The following is a 17,504-nucleotide window of genomic DNA, read 5'->3' on the forward strand; positions in this document are numbered from 1 at the left end:
CAAGAACTTTTATTAAATTTACACCCACATTACATACACGTGCACTTAGAATTAGAAGGGGGTTAATTTGGGTTAGTTAAGTAGAGAGATAAGTTAAGGTTTGATTCTGTTTTCATGTTTAAAGTTGATTAAAGACAACTTTTGTTTTAAAAACCACTTGTCTCGGAGAATGTCTTCTGCTGCTGGGTTTTGGGGTCCTTTGGGCTCATAACAATGTATACTGGAAGTATTTATTAATTGAAGGATATACTAGCTACACAAATTTTCAGAGAAAAAGTGGAGAACTGAAGGACAAGACAGAGAAAGGGAACAGGCAAATGAGAGAATGCAAAAGAAAGATGAAATACAGGAAGAACACATGAGTGTGTGTGTGGTTTTTGTCTCATTTAGATCAATGTCTGGAGTGTGTGTTGCCTCCCAGATGCTGTGGTCCAGGATGTCTCTGAGCAGGTACAGAATATTCTTATTTTTTATATATAATTTTTAATTTTTCACATTGTGAACCATATCAACCAAAATATGTACAAACATTTCTCATTAAATATACACAATCAAATTTTCCCTTTCCTTCCCTCCTCATTTCCCACCCCCTTCAAAACCAATAAATATTCAACATATACAATATAATAAAACCATAAAACAATGTCTTCACACAAAGGAAAAACAAACAAATGTGTCATCTACTTTTACACACCAAATCAAATCACTTTGTCTTCTTATCATTTTAGGGGATGGAGGTCCGAGGCAAGCTCTCTCTGTAATGTTTCATGTATGGTTCCCAAATTTGTTCAAACAATGTGACTTTATTTTTTAAATTATATGTTTTTTTTCCAATGAAATACATTTATTCATTTCCATGTACTATTGCTGTATTCTCAGGCTCTCTTCCATTTTCCAAGTTGTCATACATTTTTTTGCTACTGCTAAGGCTATCATAATGAAACTTTTTTGTGCTTTATCCAATTTGAAGCCTAATTCTTTATTTCTTATGTTACTTAAAAGAAAGATCTCTGGATTTTTTGGTATGTTATTTTTTTGTGATTTTATTTAATATCTGATTTAGTTCTTCCCAAAACTCTTTCACTTTCTCACATGGCCAAATTGCATGTACTGTTGTTCCCATTTCCTTCTTACAGCGAAAAAATCTGTCTGATAATGTTGAATCCCATTCTTTTAATTTTTGAGGAGTGATATATAACCTGTTTAACCAATTATACTGTATCATGCGTAACCTTGTGTTTATTGTATTCTTCATAGTTCCACAACATAACTTTTCCCATGTTTCATTTTTTATCTTTATGTTTAAAACCTTTTCCCACTTTTGTTTAGGTTTATAGCTTATTTCATCATTTTCCTTATCTTGCCGCTTAATGTACATATTTGTTATAAATCTTTTAATTATCATTGTGTCTGTAATCACATATTCAAAGCTGCTTCCTTCTGGTAATCTCAATCTGTTTCCCAATTTATCCTTTAAATAAGCTTTCAGTTGATGATATGCAAACATTGTACCATGAGTTATTCCATATTTGTCCTTCAACTGTTCAAATATTAATAAATTATTTCTCAAAAACAATTTTCTATTCTTTTGATTCCTTTTCTCTCCCATTCTCTATTGTAAAAGGGATTAGTGGGTTTTGTGTCAATAACAATTTTGGTATTTGGTAATTCGTTTTTTTTCTTTCTATGTGGATCTTCTTCCATATATTAAGTAAATGATGCAATACTGGTGAGCTTTTATATTGCACCAGCTTTTCATCCAACTTATAAAGTATATGTTCTGGTACCTTCTCCCCTATTTTATCTAATTCTATCTTAGTCCAGTCTGGTTTTTCTCTCATCTGGTAAAAATCTGATAAATATCTTAATTGTGTGGCTCTATAATAATTTCTGAAGTTTGATAACTGCAAACCACCTTCGTTATACCTCTCTGTTAATTTATCTAATGCTACCCTCGGTTTCTCCCCCTTTCTACAAGAATTTCCTTATTATTCTCTTTAGTTCATTAAAAAAAATTCTGTTAAGGGAATTGGTAATTTTTGAAATAAATATTGTATCCTTGGGAACACGTTCATTTTAATGCAGTTTACCCTCCCTATCAATGTTAGTGGTAGTTCTTTCCAATGTTCTAAGTCTTCCTGCAGTTTCTTTATCAGTGGCTGATAATTTAGTTTGTACAAGTGGCTTAAGTTATTGTCTAACCTGATACCTAAGTATCGGAATGCTTGTGCTTGCCATTTGAATGGTGATTCTTTTTTTAAGTTCTGTATAATCCACGTTACTCATTGGCATCACTTCACCTTTATTTGCATTGACCTTTTACCCCGATATTTCTCCATATTCCTTCAATTTCTTATGTAATTCTTTTATTGATATCTCTGTTTCTGTTAGGTATACTAAGATGTCATCTGCAAATAAACTGATTTTATACTCCTTCTCCTTTATTTTTATCCCTTTTATTTTGTTTTCTATTCTTATCAGCTCTGCCAATGGTTCTATTGCTAAGGAAAACAATGAAGGGGATAATGGACATCCATGCCTAGTTGACCTACTTAATTAAAATTGGTTAGATACATATCCATTTACTACTACCTTTGCCAACGGTCCATTATATAATGCTTTAATCCAATTAATATATTTTTCTGGCAGATTGAACTTCTGAAATACTTTAAATAAGTAGTTCCACTCTACCTAATTAGGAGGATCAAAAGTTTATGCAGGATTTCTTTTGAAGATTGCAGACACACAAGGAAATATATTAATAGGAGGGGATTTTAACCTTAATTTGGATCCATTGTTGGATAAAACTGGACAAAAGACAAGCAAAAAGAATACAGTACACAAATTTATGGTTAAATCAATGCAGGAAATGAAACTTATGGATATATGGAGGAGACGCCACCCAAAAGAGAAGGAATATTCATATTATTCAAGTAGATATAAAATGTACTCAAAGGCTTTTTCTGCATCTAAGGCATCAGCCACCATTGTTTTTTTATTTCTTTGAGCTGCATGAATTAGATTAATAATTTTACAGACATTATCACTGTTCGTCTTTTCTAATAAATCTAGTTTGATCTTGTTTTACTATTTTTGGTACACAGTCGGCCAATCTGTTTGCTAATAATTTCGCTATCATCTTATAATCTGAGTTAAATAGAGATATTGGTCTATATGATGCTGGTGTTAATGGATCCTTCCCCTTCTTTGGTATTAATGTAATTATTGCTGTCTTACATGAGTCTGGCAAGTTTTGTGTTTCTTCTACCCGATTCATTACTTCCAGGAGAGGAGGAATTAATAATTCTTTAAATGTTTTATAAAATTCTATTGGAAATCCATCCGGCAGCTTTTTTAATATATCCTGTACTTTCTCCATTTCAAATGGTTTTATCAGTTTGTTTTGTTCCTCTTCTTGCAATTTCGCAGATCAATTTTAGCTAAAAACTCTTCTATTTTATCATCTTTCCCCTCATTCTCAGTTTGGTATAATTGTTCATAAAATTCCTTAAAATTTTCATTAATCTCTGATGGGTTATATGTGATTTGTTAGTCCTTTTTCCTCGATGCCAATACAGTTCTTTTAGCTTATTCTGTTTTAAGTTGCCAGGCCAATATTTTATGTGTTTTTTCTCCCAATTCGTAATACTTTTGCTTTGTTTTCATTATGTTCTTCTCCACATTGCATCTGTAATGTTTCATATTTTATTTTTTTGTCCGCCAATTCTCTCTTTTTCTTTATATCGTCCCTTTTCACTAGTTCCTTTTCTATACATGCTATCTCCCTTTCCAGCTGCTCTATTTCCCAATTGTAATCCTTTTTCATCCTAGTTACATAATTTATTATTTGTCCTCCAATGAAGGCTTTCATTGTGTCCCATAGTATCAATTTATCTTTCACCGATTCAGTTCATTTCACAATATGTTTTAATTTGGCATTCAATAAACTCTCTAAATTCCTGCCTTTGAAGTAGCATGGAGTTTAACCTCCATCTATATGTTCTTGGTGGGATGTCCTCCAGTTCTATTGCTATTAACAGGGGTGAATGATCTGAAAGTAGTCTAGCTTTATACTCAGATTTCCTAACTCTCCCTTGAATATGGGCTGACAATAAAAACATATCAATCCTTGAGTATGTTTTGTGCCTACTCGAATAATATGAATATTCCTTCTTTTTTGGGTGCTGTCTCCTCCATATATCCATGTTTCATTTCCTGCATTGATTTAACCATAAATTTGGATTCTTTTTGCTAGTCTTTTGTCCAGTTTTATCCAACATTGGATCCAAATTAAGGTTAAAATCCCCTCCTGTCAATATATTCCCCTGCGTATCTACAATCTTCAAAAAAATATCTTGCATAAACTTTTGATCCTCATCATTAGGTGCATATATATTGAGCGAATTCCAAAATTCTGAATATAACTGACACTTTATCATTACATAGCTCCCTGCTGGATCTGTTATTTCCTCCTCTATCTTGATTGGTACATTTTTGTTGACTAATATGGCTACACCTGTAGCTTTTGAATTATATGATGCTGCCGCTATGTGTCCTACCCAGTCTCTCTTTAATTTGTTATGTTCCACTTCAGTTAGATGCATTTCCTGCACAAATGCTACATCTATTTTTTATTTTTTCAGTAAATTTAGTAGCCTCTTCCTTTTAATTTTCTTATGTATTCTATTAATGTTTATAGTCATATAGCTCAATGTGGCCATCTTATATCTCGTTTACACCTCATTTCCGCTTCCTCACCACCTCCATTCCCCTTTTTCCCATTTTTATCTTTTAGTTTTCCCTTTTTAAACTCAATGTATGACAACACATTTAAAACAGAAAATACTCTAACAATTCCCACACCCAATAACACCTTCACCCCAAATGCACCCCCCCCTCTCTGAGTTATCCCTTATCCCTTGCCACGTAACCACAACTCACCTTTCCATTTGGTTTGCGATCTTGCTTGCAAACGTCAACTAATTTCGCAGTGATGGTTATTCTCTTCCCCACCCCAGAAAACCCTTATTTTTATACATATAACAAAGCTCTCTCTTTTTTCCCCTCTTCTTCCTTCCTTCCTTCCCTTCTCTTTTCCATCTTTAGTTCTTTACATATACATTATTTTTACATCTTTATATATACTTTATCGCCAGTCTTCTTTCTTGATTCATCTCAACATCTGTCCTGCAAACATTCTGCGAATTCTTGTGCTTCCTCCGGATCAGAGAACAGTCCATTTTGCTCCCCAGGTATAAATATTTTAAGTACGGCTGGAAGTAACTTTTTTCCATAAAATCGTTTTTGCTGTATTAAATTCCTTCCTCCTCTTTAAGAGTTCAAAACTTACGTCTGGGTAAAAAAATATTTTTTGTCCCTTATATTCCAATGGCTTATTATCTTCTCTAACTTTGTTCCTTGCCTGCTTCAGTATATTTTCTCTTGTCGTATATCTTAACATTTTTACTAAGATGGATCTTGGTTTTTGATGTATCTGCAGTTTTGGTACTAGTGCTCTGTGTGCCCTTTCCATTTCTATTTCTTCATGCAATTCTCTCGTACCCAAAACCTTCAGGATCCATCCTTTTATAAATTCCTTCATGTCTGCGCCTTCTTCATCCTTCTTCAGGCTCACTATTTTTATGTTGTTTCACCTACTATACTTTTCCAAAATATCAATTTTTTGAGATAACAACTCATGTCTCTTTAATTTTTTTGTCACTTTCTTCCAATTTTTCTCTTAAATCATTTACTTCCAATTCTACAGCCATTTCCCACTCCTCCAAATTTTCTACTCTTTTCCCTATTTCTGTCATGACCAGTTCTAAACTTTTCATTTTATCTTCTGCTCTCTTCATTTTTCTTTTAATTGCAGTAAATTCTAATGATAACCATTCTTTTAATGATCTCATTTGTTCTTCAAAAAAAGGCTTTATCTATATTTTGTCCATCTGTTTTACCTTCTATTTCCCTTTGAAAATCTTGGTCTTCTTCTTCTTCTATATCTGTACCTGTGTTTGTGTCTTCTTCTTCTCTTCTTTGTATCTGTGTCTCTTCTGTTTTTCCTGATGAATTACTTCTATGTCTTTGTTGGGCCTCCTCTTGCTGTTGGTCTTCCTTTCGTGGGCTGTCTGTCTGTCGGGCCTCCTGCTGTTGATCCTCTTGTTGTCGGTCACCCTGCTGTCATTCTCCCTTGTCTGGCTCCTCGCTCCTTTCCTCTCTGTTGTTTTTATCCTCCAGTTGAACGCCCTGATGCCGGGCGTCCCTCAGCTGGTTGTATTGTAACTGCCCGCTCTTCGGCTGAGCACCCCTCCCACCAGTGTTCACTTTTTCCTTTGATTGCGCAATGTGCACTTTTGCTTGGCTCCGAGAGCCATTTTTGGAGTCCTCCGGTCGGGAAGTCGTGACTTCACAGGGCACTCACCAACCTCAGAGATTGGCTGCTCTTCACCACAGCAGCTCCCTGCTCCTTCGTGCAGGTAAGGCCTTCTTCTTTCTTCTCCGGTGATTTTTCTTCTTCTTTTCCCGTTCTTACTTTCTCTTTCTTGGGTGCCATCTTCTTGTTCTTCTCTGTAACTTTATCTTCTATTTCTTGAGTTTGGTATTCATTGAGCTCGGTCTTTTCCAAATTTTTTTTCTGGAGCGGGCTGGTTCAAACCAAACGGCCACTACTCCATCACGTGACTCCCCAGGTGCAGAATATTCTTAAGGTGGAGGGTGAACAGCCAGAGTTCATGGTATACATGGGTATCAATGATATTGGCAGGAGTAGGATAGAGGGAGTTAGGAAAGAGGCTGAAGAGCAAGACCTGCAAGGTGGTAATCTCTGGATTACTCCCTGCGCCATGAGCAAGGGAAGGTCAGAACAGGAAGATAGTGCAGACAAATGTGAGGCTGAAGAGATGGTGCAGGGGACAGGGTTTCAAGTTCTATGATCACTGGAACCTTTTCTGGGAAAGGGGTAACCTGTACAAGTGGCACCTAAACTGGAGGAGAACCAATATCCAGTCAGGGAGGTTTGTGAAGAGGCAGAGGAAGAGGTGGTTGGTGCACAAGTAGATACAGCTCGTAATGTTTGTTGCATGGAAGGGACAGGCAGATAGGGTAAAATTGCAGCCAGTAGGATGAGTTGCAATGCAACAGGTACACAGTGGCAAAAGTAACCAATAAAGGATTTTGCATTTAAATGCACATAGAATAAGAAAACAAGTGGATGACCTTGTAGTACACATTGGCAGGTGTGAATTGTGGCTAAAGGATGGATGTCATTGGGAGTTCAAATTCCAAGGATACTGTGGTGATACAATCACTACCAGTCTACTACATGGGGCAACCTGAGAGGCTGGCCCCACATGCCCGCTGTCAATCACCAGACAGTCAGATATGTGGAGCCAGCAAATATACTAAGACTGGTGTGCAAGTTTAAGCTAATTAAAGCCTGTTGTACATTCTGTGGACTTTGCATCAGATTCATACACAGTGCATCAAAAGGATAGGCTCATAAGTAGAGGGGGTGATGTGGCTCTGTTGGTAATGAACAACATTAAATCATTAGAAAGAGATGATAAGATCATATGATATAGAATCATTGTGGGTTGAGTTAGGAAATGGCAAGGGTAAAAAGACACTGTTGGCACTTACATAGAGATATCTAAAGAGTAGTGGATAATTGTCTGTCAGGTTGGAGGCCGGTGACCAGTGGTGTGCCTCAAGGATCTGTATTGGGCCCATTGTTGTTCGTTATATACATTAATGATCTAGATGATGGGGTGGTGAATTGGATTAGTAAATATGCAGACGATACTAAGATAGGTGGAATAGTGGATAATGAAGAAGGTTTTCTAGGATTGCAGAGGGATTTGGGCTGCTTAGAAAAGTGGGCTGAAAAATGGCAGATGGAATTTAATGCTGATAAGTGTGAGGTGCTTCATTTTGGTAAGAAGAATCAGAATAGGACATATGTGGTAAATGGGAGAGCATTGAGGAATACAGAAGAGCAGAAAGATTTAGGAGTGATGGTACATCGTTCCCTGAAGGTAGAAACTCACGTGAATAGGGTGGTGAAGAAGGCTTTTAGTATGCTGGCCTTTATCAATCATTGCATGGAATATAGGAGTTGGGAGGTGATGTTGAGATTGTATAAGACGTTGGTGCGGCCTAATTTGGAGTTCTGTGTGCAGTTCTGGTCGCCTAATTATAGGAAGGATATAAACAGAGTGGAGAGAGTGCAGAGAAGGTTTACCAGAATGTTGCCTGGGTTTAAGCATCTGGAGTATGGGGAGAGATTGGACAGATTGGGTCTTTATTCTTTGGAGCGTAGAAGGTTGAGAGGGGATTTGATAGAAGTATTTAAGATTATGAAAGGGATAGACAGAGTGGATGTGGATAGACTATTTCCGTTAAGAGGAGGAAAGATTAAAACAAGAGGACATGAGTTAAGAATTAAGGGGCAGAGGTTTAGAGGTAACATGAGGGGGAACTTCTTTACTCAGAGAGTGGTAGCTGTGTGGAATGATCTTCCGGGAGAAATAGTGGCGGCGGAGTCAATTGTATTATTTAAGAAAAGGTTGGACAGGTATATGGATGAGAGGAAGATGGAGGGTTATGGGCATTGTGCAGGGAGGTGGGATTAGAAAGGGGTGTTTGGTTCGGTGCGGACTAGAAGGGCCTAATGGCCTGTTTCCGTGCTGTAATTGTTATTATTATTATTATTATTAGTAGCCAGGACATGGACAACAAATTACAACAGCAAATAGAAAAGGTGTGTCAGAAGGTAATGTTATGGTAGTCATGGGGATTTTAACATGCAAGTAGGTTGGGACTGGACCTCAAGAGAGAGAATTTGTTGAGTGCCTACAAGATGGCTTTTTAGAGCAGCTTGTTGATGAGGAATCGGCTATACTGTATTGGGTGTTGTGTATTGCATCAGAGGTGTTTAGAGAGCTTAGACCAGGGTTTCCCCAAACGCTTTAGCTCACAGAGCCCTTTTGGAGAGCCCTTGAAAATCGTGGAACCCCAATCGCCATTTCCAGTTTAAAAGACCCGGTATATACACAAGCATATGAATAAATAAATATAAAGCATATAAAAAGTAAATAAACTCACCAGTAGTGGATTAACTTCCACCCATCCCCTTGGCTGAGCTTTAGTAAGGCCCCCCCTGACCTTGCCCCACCTTGGGCCAGGGCTACCCCCGCCACCCCTCACTCCCCACCGTGGCCCAGGTCACCTCTGCTGCCCATTGCTCCCTGTTGCGCCGCTCCTCGCAATCTGACATGGCCCAGTCCACCTCCACCATTTCTCATTCGCACTTAAGGAGCAAGTGAATGAGAGGGGAGAGGGAGGGAGCGTGAGTGGGGAGGGAGGGTGTGAGTGAGTGAGCGGGTGGTGGGTGGGGTGAGGCAGTTTAAATTTTTAAAATACGGCCAGTCTTGCACCAGAAGAAATCCAAGTTTCATTGGTTGAAAATGGCGTCTTGAGGCCGGACACCTGCGCTGACGTCTGCACTTCTGACGTTAGGCCTCAAGACACCATTTTGTTTTGTTAGCGTCAAGGTAACTGTTTAGAAACACAGGTAAAAAATAATTTAAATTAAATAAAAAGTGGGGTTTTTTTTGCAAGTTTTAGTTATTACTACCTATTTCTTACGTGGAACCCTTGCGCCCTTCCGCAGAACTCAGTTTGGAAAACTCTGGCTTAAACTAAAGGAACCATTCGGGGGCAGTGATCACAATATGATGGAGTTCAATTTGAGATTTAATGAGGAGAAACTAAAGTCAGATGTTTTGATAATTCAGTGGAGTAGAGGGAATTACAGTGGCATGAGTGAGGAATAGGCCAAAGTAGATTGGAAGGGGACACTAGTAGGAAAACGGCAGAGCATCAATGGATGGAGTTTCAGCAAGAAATGGGGAAGGCACAGGAATGAGAAATGAGGAAAGTACACACCGAAAAAAAAGAGAAACTATTCAAATGGAAAAAAACATGTCAATAAATGTGGCTGACAAGGGAAGTCAAAGCCAAAGATTGGGCATACAAGGATGCAAAAGTTAGTGGGAAGACAAAGGTAAAGGTTCCATTAATGTCACGTAATACTACATTTAAAATGTAACGTACATGAAATTTTTAAACTTTTATCTACCATAAGGCAGACAGAGAATCCAGCAGAGATGATCAGAATGTTTTTAAAAGCTTGCAGCATGTAACTAAAAAATTTGTAAGAAGGGAAAAGATGAAATATTAAAGTAAGCTAGGAAATAATATCAAAGAGGATGATAAAAGCTTCAAGTATGTAAAGAGTAAAAGAGAAGCGAGTCCATATAGGATCATTTGAAAATGATCCTGGAGAAATAATAAAGGGAGACAAGGGGTCAGCAGAGGAATTAAATGACTAATTTGCATCAGTTTCACTGTGTAAGACATTAGCAGTGTTCCAAATGTTGAAGGGTATCAGGGAAGGGAAGTGAGTGCAGTTGCTATTTCAAGGGAGAAGGTGCTCAGAAAGATGAATGGTCTAAGGGTATAGAAGTCTACCAGACTAGATGTATTGCACCTTACTGTGAAGGCATTGATCATGATCTTTCATTCTGGTATGGTCCTAGAGGACTGAAAATTGCAAAATTCAAGAAGGGAGGGTGGCAACAGAAAGGAAGTTATAGACTGGTTAGCTTGACCTTAGTGGTTGGGAAGATGTTGGAGTCAATTTTCAAGGATGACATTACTGAGTACTTGGTGGCATGTGATTTTCCTAAAGAGAAAATCTTTCTTGACAAACCTACTGCAAGTGACAAGTAGACTGAATAAGAGAGATGTAGGTATGATGCATTTGAATTTTTCTGAAGGCCTTTAACACGGTGCCGCACACGAGGCTATTTAAAAAGTGCACATGGTATAACAGGAAACATAGTAGCATGGGTAGAGCATTGGCTGATTTGGTAGGAAAGAGAGTTGGAATACAGGGTCATATTCTGGCTTGTTGCTAGTGATGTTCCATAAGGGTCAGTGTAAGGGCCTGCTCTTTTTAATGTTGCATATTAATGATTTGGATTTATGGAATTGAGTGGCTTTGTAGCCAAGTTTAATAATGATATGAAGGAAGGTGGAGGATCAGGTCATGTTGATGAAACTGGGAGGCTGCAGAAGGACTTAGACAGATTAGGAGAATGGGCAGAGAAGTGGCAAATGAAATATAAATGATAGAAGTTTGATAGTCATGCACTTTGGTAGAGAAAAAAAATGGGAAGACTATTTTGTAAATGGAAAGAAAATTGAAGATACCCAGATGCAAAGGGACCTGGGAGTCCTTGTGCAGGATAGCCTGAAGGAAAACTGGCATGTTAAATTAATGGTGAAGGAGGCAAATGCAATGTTGGCATTCATTTCAAGATTAATAGAATACAAGAGCAGGGATGTTATATTGAGGCTTTCTAAGCCACCGATGTGTCCTCACTTGGAATATCGTGATCAGTTTTCAGCTCCTCGTTTAAGAAAGGATGTGCTGACCTTGGAGAAAGTCAGAGGAGGTTCACAAGGATGATTCTGGGAATTTGAATGTTCTTGGCCTGTACTTGTTGGAATTTAGTGAAATGAGGGAGATCTCAATGAAACATTTCAAATGTTGAAATGCACAGAGAGTAGATGCAAAAATGTTGTTTTCCATGGTTGGAGAGTCTAGGACAAGGCGGCACAAATTCAAAATTGAAGGGCATCTGCTTAGAACTGAGATGCAGAAGAATTTCTTCAAGCAGAGGTTGCTAAATCTGTGGAATTTGTTGCCACAGGTAGTTGTGGAGGCCACTCATTGGGTGTATTTAAGGCAGAGTTTGATAGGTTCTTGATTATCCAGGGCATCAAATGTTATGGGGAGAAGGCCAGGACGTAGGGGTGAGTGAAAAAATGGATCAGCTTATGATTAAATGGTGGGGTAGACTCGATAGGCTGAATTGCCTATTCAGCTCCTGTGTTTTATGGTCTTCTGTAATGTCTGGGTAATTCTGAAATAATTCCAAGTAAATCAAATCAAAATTATTTTCTTTTGCACAATGTACCTCTGAATGCTTTGCATTTACTGTTGCATTCTTAAGACCACTGCTTTACAACTTGCAAGGAACACCACAAGATCACAAGATAAAGGAACAGAAGTAGGCCATTTGGCTCATCGAGTCTGCTCCACAAATCCACCCTGAGCTAAACTGTTCTCACTTCTATTTCCAATTTCCTGCTTTCCCCCCCATATCCCTTGATACCTTGACTAATAAGACACCTGTCAATCTCCCCTTTAAAATCCCCCAATGATCGGGCCTCCACAGCTGTATGTGGCAATGAATTCCACAAATCCACGACATTTTAGATAAAGAAACTTTTTCTCATCTCAGTTTTAAATGAATACCTTCTCATTCTAAGACGGTGTCCTCTTGTCCTGGATTCACCCACCAAGGGAAACATTGTATTCCCATCTACTCTGTCCAATCCTTTCACCATTTGATATGTTTCTATGAGATCTTCTCTTTTATACTCCAATGAATAGAGTCCAAGAGCCTCTAAACATTCCACATATGTTAGCCCCTGGATTCCTTGAACCATCCTGGTATATCTTCTCTGTACTCTCTCTAATATTATTACATCCCGTCTAAGATAAGGGGCCCAAAACTGCACTCAGTTCTCCAAATGAGGTCTCACTAGTGCCCCACAGAGTCTCATCAACATCTCTTTACTCTTATACACTATTCCTCTTGAAATGAATGCCAACATAGCATTAGCATTTTTTACTGCCCCTTTGCACTTCCAAATTTTGAATTTTCTCCCCATCCAAATAATAATCTGCCTGTTTATTTCCTCCTCCAAAATGTACAACTGTACATTTCTCAACATTGAATCTCACCTGCCATTTCTTTGCCCACTCTGCCAAGATGTCCAAGTCTCTCTGCATCCTTTCAGTTCCTTCAACATTTCCTATTCCACCACCTATCTTGGTGTCATCTGCAAACTTTGCCACAAAACCATTCAATCCATAATCTAAATCATCAATATATATTTATAGTAAAAAGATGCAGCTCCAACACTGACCCCTGCGGAACACCACTAGTAAGCGGCAACCAACCAGAATGTGACGCTTTTATTCCCACCCTTTGCTTCCTGCCTATCAGCCAATGTTCACCCAACCTAATATCTTTCCTGTAATTCTACGGGCTCTCATCTTATCCAAGACCTTTTGAAAATCCAAACATAGTGTAGCTGAATGTTAATCGAGCCACTCTCACTGAAAATTAATGAGATGGACTCATAAATTTAAACATAGGCTTGTGAAACAGGGTTGGGTGTGTATAACATTTCAATTTTACCTTGCATTTTCCTTCATTGGACAACATAATACAAGATACCTAATAACTTTGTGACTTGAACTTGCCCTTTTCCTATTGAGTATAATAAGTGATGAAATGGTGCAGCCGAGATAGGTAAACTGGTTGACCGTTTTGAGTTTTGTGTGCCCGATGGAGATGTGGGAGGGCTGGTAGTCATGGTGGGGAGCTGGCTGATGGAGGACCTCAGTTTTCTTCAGGCTGACTTCCAGGCCAAACATTTTGGCAGTTTCCGCAAAGCAGGACGTCAAGCGCTGAAGAGCTGGCTCTGAATGGGCAACTAAAGCGGCATCGTCTGCAAAGAGTAGTTCACGGACAAGTTTCTCTTGTGTCTTGGTGTGAGCTTGCAGGCGCCTCAGATTGAAGAGACTGCCATCCGTGCGGTACCGGATGTAAACAGCGTCTTCATTGTTGGGGTTTTTCATGGCTTGGTTCAGCATCATGCTGAAGAAGATTGAAAAGAGGGTTGGTGCGAGAACACAGCCTTGCTTCACGCCATTGTTAATGGAGAAGGGTTCAGAGAGCTCATTGCTGTATCTGACCCGACCTTGTTGTTTTTCGTGTTTACCTATCTCGGCTCCACCATTTCATCAGATGCAAGGATCGACAATGAGATAGACAACAGACTCGCCAAGGCAAATAGCGCCTTTGGAAGACTACACAAAAGAGTCTGGAAAAACAACCAACTGAAAAACCTCACAAAGATAAGCGTATACAGAGCCGTTGTCATACCCACACTCCTGTTCGGCTCCGAATCATGGGTCCTCTACCAGCACCACCTACGGCTCCTAGAACGCTTCCACCAGCGTTGTCTCCGCTCCATCCTCAACATCCATTGGAGCGCTTTCATCCCTAACGTCGAAGTACTCGAGATGGCAGAGGTCGACAGCATCGAGTCCACGCTGCTGAAGATCCAGCTGCGCTGGATGGGTCACGTCTCCAGAATGGAGGACCATCGCCTTCCCAAGATCGTGTTATATGGCGAGCTCTCCACTGGCCACCGTGACAGAGGTGCACCAAAGAAAAGGTACAAGGACTGCCTAAAGAAATCTCTTGGTGCCTGCCACATTGACCACCACCAGTGGGCTGATAACACCTCAAACCGTGCATCTTGGCGCCTCACAGTTTGGCGGGCAGCAACCTCCTTTGAAGAAGACCGCAGAGCCCACCTCACTGACAAAAGGCAAAGGAGGAAAATCCCAACACCCAACCCCAACGAACCAATTTTCCCCTGCAACCGCTGCAACCGTGTCTGCCTGTCCCGCATCGGACTTGTCAGCCACAAACGAGCCTGCAGCTGACGTGGACTTTTTACCCCCTCCATAAATCTTCATCCGCGAAGCCAAGCCAAAGAAAGATAATAAGTTAATACAGGAGTTACTTTCTAATTAACATTGAATCTTATTTGATGTACAATTGGGATTGAATTACTTACCCTTTTCTCCAATGTTTTTCATAGACACTAAAAAGAAAAAAAAAGATAAATTAGGAAAAGGCAAAATAGCACAAAATATACACATCATTGTCAAATGTGTTTATTTGACCCTGATATGGCTGGAGCAGTGCAGGCCCATCATTCCAGTCATTATATAGTTTTCCTTCACCTCAAAGCTTATTTGTGATGCAAGTTGCTAGAAGGCCAAGCAGTTGACGACACAGCAAGAGCAACAGGATCACGGAGTTTTAAGGAATTAAAGGGCTCTGTCTTTAACTGATGTGTTACTAGCATTTCAAGTCAAATTTATTGTACTCTGATTGCACAAGTACAATGTGATGGAACAGTGATCTCCAGTCCTTGGCGCAAACACAGACACACAAAAGACATAATACACAGACAGATAATGCATAATGCAGACAAATATTCATACGTACAATATTGTTTCATGAATATGAGAGTCTCAGACGGTTAGTGTGAGCAGTTCCTTTGGTCGCTCAGCATTCTCACTGCTCATGGGAAGGATCCGTTCCTTTGACTTGTGGTGCTGGCCTTTCCTGATGGGAGCAGCTGAAAGGTGCTGTGTGCGAGATGGAAGGTTCCTCAATTATTTTGTGTGCCCTCTTCAGACAATGATCCTGGTAGATCATGTCGATAGAGGGGAGGGAGACTCCAGTGATCCTCTCTGCCACTCTTATGGTCCTGTGAATTGACTTCTGATCCATTTCTCTGCAGGAAAAATATCACGCTGCAATATAGCTGGCCTGGATGCTCTCTCTCGAGAGAGCTCCTGTAGATGGTTAACATGATGGTGGCTGGTAGCCTTGCCCACTTCACTCTTCTCAGGAAGTGCAGTCGCTTTCGCACCTTCCTGACAAGTGAGGAGGTGTTGCGAGTCCATGATAGGTCACTAGTTAAGTGAACTCCAAGGAACTTGGTGCTCTCCACTTTCTCTTCTATAGAGTTCCAGATGTGTAGTGGAGGGTGGTCGTTCCTGGTACTTCTCAAGTCCGTGATCATCTCCTTTGTCTTGACCACATTGAGACTCAAATTGAGATTTTCCCCCTCTTCTCTGTAACAACTCATTGTTGTTGCTGATGAGGCCAACTACTGTTGTGTCATCTGAAAACTTGATGATATGGTGGGAGCTGGATCTGGTGATGCAGTCATGGGTCAGTAGAGTGAACAAGAGCAGGCTGAGCACACAGCCCTGAGGTTTACCAGTGCTCAGTGTGGCGGTACCACCGACCTGGACAGACTGTGGTCTTTCCATTAGGAAGTCGAGAATTAAGAGGGGTGTAGAGTTCTTGCTAGGACAGCCTCATCACAGCCTCTGAGGAATGATCATATTGAACACCAAGATGATGTCAATAAACAGCAGCCTGGTGCATGCATCATTCTCCAGGTGGTCAGGATGGAGTGAAGGGACAAGGCTATGATATTGTCTGTGGAATGGTTTCTTCTCTAAGTGAATTTAAATGGGTCCAGTGTCTCTGGGAGGTGTGCTTTGATGCATTTTAATCACCAGATGCTTGAAGCATTTCTTAATGATGGAGGTCAGTGCCATGGGGCAGTCAATGAAGCCTGTTACTGTTGCCTTCTTGGGTACTGGGATGATAGTGGCTGTCTTGAACCCTGTGGGAACAATGGTCTGCTGCAGTGAGGTGTTGAAGAGGTCTGTGAAGACTTTTGTCAATTGGTATATGCAGTCCTTCAGAGCCTGACCAGGTAGATTGTCTGCTCATGCTGCCTCCTGTGTGTTCACCTTGGATAGGGTTCTACTAGGATTTGAGATCAAAGGAATGGCAAAAAAGAGAAAAATTACAATAAGAATCAAGTGAGATACAGAAAGAGAGTAAATGAATTAAAAACGAGAGAATAACATTAAAATTTAAAATCAAAAATATAAAGTCATGAAGCAACATGCAGTATGCTGGAAATCTAAATGAAAACAGAAAGGTTTTCTGACGATCTGAAATGTTGACTTCTTTTCTGACAGTTGCTACCTGAACCTGCTATTTATAGTACTTTCAGCTTTTATTCCACAGTTCAAATGTTCTTTTTGTAAATGGCAGCCATTCATCAAGACCAAATCCATTATACCTCAGAGACTGAAGGTTGGAATCTGACTGGTCATTGTCTGGTACTTTGGTGGCATCAATCTTATGCCATTTATCAGCCCATGCCCAAATGATATCTAGGTTTTGCAGTGTACAAGCAAGGGAAGTTTCATTTGGTCATTTTGTCCTTTTCCTTGGTTCTGTTTAATGGTTGAAGGGGCAGTCAGGAGTGCAGGTGAGTAATTAAAGTGCATTTTTTTTTAGTGGATAATTCACTAACCGTTGGCTGAGACATATTGGAATCTGGTGCACCAAGAAGAATCCTATATGATCACATGGAGAACATGCAAATTCCATATTATTGGTCAGGAATGAACCTGGCTCACTGGATATGTGATAGAAAGCAAATCCACATCTCTTGCTACTTTGAACTTCCTTATTCTTGAGGAGAAAGGTTCCATCCATCAAGAACATTTAAAAAAAAACTATGGCACATTGAAATATATCAGGTACTATCTGGAATGATTGGAACCAAACTGAAAGTTACTGTAACTCTCACATCAATAGACACAGCAGCCTATACACAGATTGTGGCTGGAATCAAATACCTGCATTCCACCGCTTAGTGATGGTACACATTGAGGGCTCAAT

At 39.7% G+C, this 17,504-nt stretch overlaps 1 protein-coding gene and 1 long non-coding RNA gene across 4 annotated transcripts in view; one reads left to right on the forward strand and one right to left on the reverse strand.

Moving 5' to 3' along the window:
• The window catches only part of LOC138757372 (palmitoyltransferase ZDHHC2-like), an 88,960-nt gene that overhangs the window by 59,089 nt on the left and 12,367 nt on the right, over positions 1-17,504 (reverse strand). For all 3 annotated transcript variants that reach the window (XM_069924573.1, XM_069924572.1, XM_069924574.1), the window contains exon 2: positions 14,794-14,820. In XM_069924573.1, the coding sequence (XP_069780674.1) occupies positions 14,794-14,820 (27 nt within the window). The remainder of the gene's footprint in view (positions 1-14,793; positions 14,821-17,504) is intronic.
• The window catches only part of LOC138757373 (uncharacterized), a 30,372-nt gene that overhangs the window by 10,926 nt on the left and 1,942 nt on the right, over positions 1-17,504 (forward strand). Inside the window, exon 2 of the long non-coding RNA XR_011353541.1 lies at positions 391-450. This is a non-coding gene — a long non-coding RNA (uncharacterized lncRNA). The remainder of the gene's footprint in view (positions 1-390; positions 451-17,504) is intronic.

This window comes from Narcine bancroftii, chromosome 3, assembly GCF_036971445.1.
Source record: "Narcine bancroftii isolate sNarBan1 chromosome 3, sNarBan1.hap1, whole genome shotgun sequence".
Taxonomy (NCBI): Eukaryota; Metazoa; Chordata; class Chondrichthyes; order Torpediniformes; family Narcinidae; genus Narcine; species Narcine bancroftii.